At 38.4% G+C, this 8,376-nt stretch overlaps 1 protein-coding gene across 6 annotated transcripts in view; it reads right to left on the bottom strand.

Moving 5' to 3' along the window:
• The window catches only part of SCML2 (sex comb on midleg-like 2 (Drosophila)), an 82,110-nt gene extending 74,184 nt beyond the window's left edge, over positions 1-7,926 (bottom strand). For 4 of the 6 annotated variants that reach the window (XM_015564885.1, XM_015564888.1, XM_015564887.1 and 1 more), the window contains exons 1-3: positions 7,871-7,926; positions 4,494-4,539; positions 2,993-3,058 (exon numbers count right to left, since the gene is read on the bottom strand). In XM_015564885.1, coding sequence (XP_015420371.1) covers positions 2,993-3,058; positions 4,494-4,539; positions 7,871-7,873 — 115 coding nt within the window. In that variant the 5' untranslated portion in view covers positions 7,874-7,926. Of the gene's footprint in view, positions 1-2,992; positions 3,059-4,493; positions 4,540-4,947; positions 5,071-7,870 lie in introns of those variants that run through there. The other 2 variants (XM_006765131.2, XM_015564886.1) reach the window with 2 other exon arrangements.
• Positions 7,927-8,376: the final 450 nt, after the last annotated feature.

The raw sequence follows: 8,376 nt of genomic DNA, 5'->3' as shown, positions 1-8,376 counted from the left end.
CTGGGCTCAGGCTCCTCCCCGGCGGCCTGGCACACTACTACATCCCTCAGGGGATGTCGGACTGCCAGTTTTGACCCGATCCGAAACTGCAGTCTGACATCCCCCGAGTGGTCCAGGTTGCGAGAGGGTGCAGGCCAGGCTGAGGGACCCCACCTGCACAAATTTTCGTGCACCAGGCCTCTAGTGTTATTATAAAATTAAATGTCTATATTGTCATTTATTTATTAATACTAGATAGCTTTTGCATAAGTGAAAACTAAGATCCATGGCTCCAAAATTAAACTGGCCAGGATATTTCAGTGACCTCCTAAACACTAACTAAACAATCAGGAGACCCAAGATTCTAACTGAAGCTCTACCAACATATGGTCTTGGAGAGGATTTTTTTAAAGAACAAAACAAAACATGAATTGGGGGTGGGAGTATCTGGGTAGGGTATCGTTAAGGTCACTCAAATATCCTGATCAGTTTAATTTAGATTTGACACATCTATAATACCACAGCTGGAATTCCTGACCAGGAGCCAAAATAGTCAGAACGTCTTAGCTAAGCCTGAGGTCCCAGTCTGCCTCTACATCTTATCCTCATTGACAAACTAGGGTAGGGTGGGAGGGTAGATTCTCTCTCAGAAAAGAAGCCTAGGAACTGATAGGTTTGTTCAAGAGACAGGTGTACATTGTGCTCAGAGTACTTTGTGCTCTGATTATTATTTGCACATGCCTATGGTTCCTTCTTGTTTGACTTGAACTATTCTAGTTCATTATTTGTCCAAATACCTTTTGGCAAACTGAACATAATCTATGTGAGCCCTCTGGTCTTCTCCAGAGTAAATCAGAATCATAATGTCTTCTAGTGTGAGCCTGGGGTTCAGAGTCTAGTAAAGATGGGCAAAATATCTGGAGCTAGAAGCTTCTCAGCAAAATGATCACTGCACCACTATTTCACAGCACTTATCACAACTGAAGTTGTTTATTTAATATACAGCAGAAATGTTGAGATTATGGGCTCTGGAGTCAAACCTCCTAAACTGAAAAAAGGCAGGAATCATGTCTGTTTCATTCATCACTGGATTCCCATAAAAGGTAGCCAGTATGTGTCAGGCACTGTTCTAGGTACTGGAGATAGTGATTAATAAAACTGACAAAAATTCTGGCTCTCTTAGAGCTTAACTTCTAGCAGTCACTCACTGATTTATAAAACAACATGTTAAGCTCAGGACCCATGGTTCCATCTTGTTTGACTTGTACTCTATTCTAGTCCATTATTTGTCCAAATTTCTAAAATAAGATGTTAAAATCAGGACCATAAAAATATCTGCAGATGTCTATCAATTTGATCAAGTAATCTCATTTTTTAAATCAGAAGTTTGCGAATTTTGAAAAGTTACTAGCTTCAACCTTCAAAAATATATTTTTATGAAATTTTCAGAATAGCCACATCTATAGAGACAAGTAGATAAGCGGTTGCCTAGAGCTGGGGAGGGGAGAGACATTAGGAGAAAATGTGGAGTGATTGCTAACTGGGTGTAGAATTTCTTTGTAGGGTGATAAAAATGTTCTAAAATTTATTGTGATGATGGTTACACAACTCTGTAAATATATTGAGAACCACTGAATTGTATACTTTAAATGGGCGAATTGTTTACATCTCAACAATGTAAGTTACATCTCAACAAAACTGTTATATTTAAACAACAGATGGAATTTGTAAGGATGAAGAACATTCTAACCTAATGGCCTCCATTTCCTTGGAGGGTTTTAGAGGTTGGAAAGAAGAGCTGAAGGACAAATAAGGCCAATGGGAAAAAATAAGGAGGCACTGGGGGCCCAGCATTGAGAGAGAATGATTCCATGGGGATTACCTCTATAGGCAACCTTCCTGTGAGAACAGAAAGCCATATATGAAGTACTACAAGAGTGGGGCTGGCAGGGCAGGTCCAACAGAAAGACAAAGGAAAGGGCAAGAGGTTTGTCTGGTAATATCTCATAATAAGTTTGTCATTTTTTTATTCAGCCTTTTGTGTTCATATGACTTATTTTCTCATTTTCCTTAAGAGCAGGTGCAACAAGTCAGATGTACTTCCAGTGTCTCTGGTGCAGTGCTATACACATGCTGTTTACAATAAGAAATCAATTGAGTGTTAATAAATAAAATTAACATCTACTGAACATGTACAATATATCTAGGAATTATACTAGGTACTTTACATTCATTTTTTAAATTTAAATTCCAATAACCCCATGAGATAAGTAGTAGTATCCATGTGCTACTGAAAAAAAAAATAGACAAAGAATGTTGAGTAATTTGCCCAATGTCACGAGGCCAATAAAGACTGAGGCCAGCCCTGGCCCGGTGGCTCAGTTGATTGGAGCATCATCCCATACACCAAAAGGTTGAGGGTTCAATTCCCAGTCAGGGCACATACCTCGCTTGCAAATTCAATCTCCAATCAGGTCAATAAGGAGGCAATCAATCGATGTTTCTCTCTTTCTCTCTCTCTCTCTTCCTCCCTCTAAAATCAATAAAAACATATCCTCAGATGAGGATTTAAAAACAAAAAAAAGGATGAGGCCAGGATTTCTAGAAGAGGTCTGTCTGACCTACCAATGCCTAAGCTTTTACCTACTTTTATCAACTATCTTTTGACCATCAAAAACGGACTTTCACATTGATTCTAATGTTAGGTTTTTTTTATTCATAATCAAGTTATTTTAAAATTGGTAATACATGGTAATTAATAACTAGGTATCTTTAATTTTTCAAAATTTGCATTGAAATACATGGTTATTTTTTATGTAATGCCATACCAATTTATCTCTAAGTAAAACCAAAGTAAAATTTTCAAAGTAAAAATTATTTCCTGACCTTTCTTATCACTTAGATTTTATATTTACAGGAGTTTGCTGTACAGAGACTATATAAAAGCAATAAGAGTTCATATTAACACTGACTGAGGAAAAAATATGTTGCACTGAAGTACTTTAAAACCTACCACCTTTTGTAGATGTGTCCGATTGAGAAGTTTTCTCTTGACTCTCCTTTTTCACATTCATTGAATCTAAAAAATAAATAAATAAAATAGTAAGCAATACCTAAAGACTATAGCAATAGTCTGAAAGAACACTTAGAAAAACTATAAAACTATTTTCTGATAAGAACCAGTTTTAATTTTATAATTAATGTTCTCATTTTTTGCACAGGACTTCATTTTCTCACATGCTGTATACCTTAAAATTTGCTCATTTATTTTGTTTCATTTTATGCCTCACTCAAATGTAAGCTCCAAAAGTGCAGGGATTTATTTAATTTTGTCTGTTTTATTCACTGCTATAGTCTCAGTGCCTAGAATAGGACCTGGCATGCAATAACACCCTCAGGATTTGAAAAATGAATGAATAAATAAACCAAAACAAGTTGAGTTGATCCTTACAATATTCAAATTAATGTGCCCTAGAAATAAAGTGGATATTTTTGACAGCTGAAAACATAACAAGAAAACTAGAATGTAATATAATTCAATAGGTTAGGCAGAGTTTTGTGACAAACTGAGGAGTTCAAACAGTGCTGGAACTTATGACTTCACCAAATCTAAGATATTATATTATTTTGTCCACATATATTACAGTATATGTCTTAAAGATATATAATTTTAAAATTCTATCATATTATTATTATGCTGAAAATTTAAGCATAATTCATTAATATCAAATAAGAAGTCAGTGTTCATATTTCCCCAATAGTCTTAATTATTTTAAATGTGTCTCTTTGATTCAGGACATGAATAAAGTAGATGGAATGCTTTCTATTTAAATAATTTGGCTAGTAAAAAGAAAGTACGTATTTATATTTACTAAATAGTTCTCCTTAGGATTTTCTAATAAGACAGTAAAACTAAAGGCATGATTCCTGCTCTAGAGAAGCTAAAATCTAGTTACAAAGACTACACTAAACTAATACACTTGATAAAATTGTGAACAGCAGAGGATAACATTCAGTATTCAGCCAGAGAAAAAGTCATGGGAGACAAAGAACTTGAACTGGGTCTTGAAGGAAAAGCAGGATTTAGGATAGCAAAGGTGTGAAGTATGTACTATGGAAAAGAAAGCACAACTCAAAACAGAGTGCAAATGAGTGTGGCATATTCACAGTACAGTGAGCAGCCTTCTCATTAGAGTAAGTCAGGATGAAGTATTTTTTAATCTCTCATATTCGAGTTAGAAGATTTAGATTCTGATTTTAGCATTGTCACAGATTGTTGTATGACCTGTTCACTTAACCTCCCTCAGTGTCAGTTTTCTCATTTATAAAATTCAGAAGAGATAACAAAATTATTGTTAATAGCCCTTCAGTTCTAAAATTCCAATTCTAAGCACCTAACATCTCGCTTAACTTTTATTTTTAAAAGGATTTTACAAACGTTCAGTCTACCAGAAGATATTCATTCCAAATGAATAACAAACCAATATTATCATTTTTAGGTAAGTAAATTTTACCTCTACCGGCTGTTCGCCCCATAGTATCCCTTTCTGGTGTTCTTTCCTACAAGGAGAAAAATCAATTAATACCTTTTAGCATACTTCTAAAGGGTCATATTATTATTAGAAACTGGTTATAGAGTTAGTAGTTGCTAAAGGCGTGGGAATAGGGACTAGGGAGTGATTGCTAACAGGTATGGCTATGGGTAAGGGATTTCTTTTTTGAGGTGATGGAATGTTTTAGAATTCGATAGTGGTGATGGATACACTGAACTGTGCACTTTAAAAGGGTGGATTTTATTGTTAAATAATTATAAAAAGCACATGGTAAGTTAGTAGAGTTGGGATTCAAACTGAGGCCTACCCCAAAAACCCACTTATGCGTATTTTGTGGAGAGGTAAAACAATCATGACTGTGTTGGTGAAACTTGTAAGAACTGCAAGCAAGAGTCAAGTTTAACAAGATAATTACTTGTTACAAGGCATGTGTATTTTGAAGCCACTAATTCATTAATCCAAATTTTTCCTGCATGTCCTCAATATGACATTTACTCTACAACAAAGATAAATAAAACACTGTCCTTGCTCTCCAACAGGTCCACCTAGTCAGAAATAAGCATATGAACAAAACACATGATTTTATTTACAGATATTTATTTACAGACTCGGGGCATAATCACATTTATCAAGGGTTTATGCACACAAGAATAAAAAAGCCAAGGCCTCTGTCCTCTGGGAGTTCCCCTGAGGGCTTCCCAGGTTGTTTCTACCCGACATTTCTACCCAACAGCAGATATCAAAACAAGTCTTATATAATACAAGCTATTTACCTGTTCACCTCTCCTCACAGGTTATAAAGTAATTGAGAACACAGGCCACACATTACTCTCCTTTGTAGCTCTCCAAAGCTAGTACAAAGCATTACACTTAAAAGTACTCAAATGTTCACTAATAGTAACTAATAGTGACTAAAATTCAATGTTAAGTGCATATACAGGTTTGAATAGAAATATATGACTAAAAGATTTCTTAAGTATGGAGAGAAACATAGGACACAAGCTAGCCTGTGAATAAGACTTACCTGGAATGGTAAAGATGGTGGTGTATATACTAACTGGAAGGGGGTAAGAGAGATGGTATCTTATAAATATCTCCTGTGTGATATAATCCTATATGTATAAAATTGTGTGTAAGTTTGCATAATGTAATACAAAACTATTTTGGTGACCCTTATTTTTTGCAACACAGGTGGTAAGATTTTAGGTGACCTTTATTGTCTTCTTTATATTTTTACTAGAGGCCCAGTGCACAAAAATTTGTGCACTCGGGGGGGAAGGGGGGGGGTCCCTCAGCCCGGCCTGTGTCCTCTCGCAGTCTGGGACCCCTCGGGAGATAACGCCCTGCTGGCTTAGGCCTGCTACCGGGTGGCAGAGGGCAGGCCCAATCCCTAGGTCAGGCTCAGAGCAGGGCCGATTGGGGAGTTGGGACACTGCCCCCTGTCATGCACAGAGCAGGGCAGATCAGGAGGTTGTGATGCCACCCTCAGTCATGCTCAGGGTAGGGCCGATTGGGGGGTTGGGGCACCGCCCCCTGTCACGAACAGAGCAGGGCGGATAGGGAGGTTGTGGCCCCGCCCCCTGTCACACACAGAGCCACAGGGCGATCAGGGGGTTTGGGCGCTGCCCCCGTCACACTGATCCCGGTGCCGGGAGGCCTCTGGGCTCTGCTGATCCCAGTGCTGGGAGGCATATTACCCTTTTACTATATAGGATAGAGGCCTGGTGCATGGGTGGGGCTGGCTGGTTTGCCCTGAACGGTGTCCTGGATCAGATTGGGGGTCCCCACTGGGGGGCCTGGCCAGCCTGAGTGAGGGGATGATGGCTGTTTGCAGCTGGTCACACACCCTTCAGGGTGGGGGTCCCCACTGGGGTGCCTGGCCAGTCTGGGTGAGGGGCTGAGGGCTGTTTTCAGGCTGACGGGTGACTTAAGCTCCCAACCGCTTCTTTTTTTCTTTTTTTTAATTCTGGCCAGCTTTAGCTCTGGCTCCAGCTCTGAGGCCTCTGCTGCTGAAAGCAGGTATCTGGTGTTTGTGTTCTATAATCGAAACAATGTATAACTCCAGCTCTGAGATCCCGGCCAGCTGAAAGCAGGTTTCTGGGGTTTTGTTTAGCTTCTGTATTTGTTAAAATGTTTCAAACTGCAGGCTCAGAGGCGGCAGCAGCAGGCGGGGAACGTTGGAATCCTCCTCACTGAAGCAAGCAAGCCTCATTTTAGTTTCAAGCTGCCTGGCTGCTGGTCGCCATCTTGGCTGGCAATTAATTTGCATATCTCCCTGATTAGCCAATGGGAAGGGTAGCGGTTGTATGCCAATTACCATGTTTCTCTTTGATTAGATAGGATGTATTATTTGAACTCTTTACAATGGTATCTATTAAATAATCACAGAAAGTTATTTTCAAGGGGGAAGGGAGTGCCCTGAAAGTTTAATAATCCCTATATGTTCTTATATTATTAAGAAGCCCTATATATGCAAAGCTGGTCTATCACACTTAACAAATTATACATATTCTTAAAGAAAAAAATTATACTGTGATAATTACTGGTGACTATATCAATTACATATAAATATTATTTCAAGTGCTTAAAGCCGTTACAAATTACTTCATCTCTCTGAGTCTTGGTTTTCCCATATATAAATGAAAACTAATACCATCTAAACTTCATAATATAGTCATGAAAATTAAAGCAAGATAGTATATAGGTAAAGCACCTACCATGGGTGCTGAATAAGTGGAAACTCAAAGATTGTTTTCTATCATACCCCAACTGCCCTAATTAAAACTCTCTGAGAAGAGTCAGTTTCAGCATTAGCCCTTAAATTATGTTGTAAAATGAAACTATATTCCTACTTTGATTCCTGACCATTACTTACTTTATTTAAAATGTTTTTATTAATTTCAGAGAGGAAAGGAGAGGGAGAGAGAGATAGAAACATCAGTGATGAGAGAGAATCATTGATTGGCTGCCTCCTGCATGCCCCCTATTGAGGATCGAGCCTACAACACATGCATGTGCCCTTGGCTGGAATCGAACCTGGGACCTTTCAGTCTGCAGGCCAACGCTCTACAAACTGAGCCAAACCAGCTAGGGCTAATAACTTTTTTAAAGTATGGACCAAAAAGATGTTTAAAGAAATAAATGCTTCAAATATATAGTAACAGAAGTAAACTAGATTTTGGGTGGTGAGCGCACCATTGAGTATATAGACACTGAAATTTATGTAATATTATTAACCAATGTTACCCCAATACATTTAGATGAATAGATCTAAAAAAAAAAAGTTGTGCATTTACACATGGAATATTATACAGCTGTAAAGAAGAAGGCCCTCTTACCATTTGAGATAAGATGGATGGATCTGGAGATGATTGTCTAAGCAAAAAAGCTAGTCAAAGACAAATATCACATGATCTCACCTATATGTGGAATCTAACGAGCACAATAAAATAGGACCAGAGGTATGAAAACATGGAACAGACTGATGAATCTCAGAGGGAAGGGGGGAGAGTGGGAAGGAAGCAATTAACCAAAGAATTTATATGTATATATGCATTGTCCATGGGCACAGATAGTAGGGTGATTGCCGGGAGCTGGTCTATCCTTGCTGTTTCAAGGGACCTGGCATATATGGCATACTGTTCTTAATATGTTTGCTCACCTTCTTGGCACTGTGTTTTAACCAAGGTCACCTCTCTGAGAAAGGTTTTTTCCCCAGGTAGGGATTTTCCCCTGAAGTTAGGGAGGGAATAAAACCTCTTAACTAAGTGCCAGGCGGGTAATTAATCACTTTCTACGAACAATCATGCTTTTCTTTACTCCCTGGAATGGAGATAAGAAACGC

The sequence above is a fragment of the Myotis davidii genome, unplaced genomic scaffold (assembly GCF_000327345.1).
Source record: "Myotis davidii unplaced genomic scaffold, ASM32734v1 scaffold161, whole genome shotgun sequence".
In the NCBI taxonomy this organism is placed as follows: Eukaryota; Metazoa; Chordata; class Mammalia; order Chiroptera; family Vespertilionidae; genus Myotis; species Myotis davidii.
Note: the sequence above shows the minus strand (reverse complement) of the source record. Positions and strands in the feature narration are given on the sequence as shown.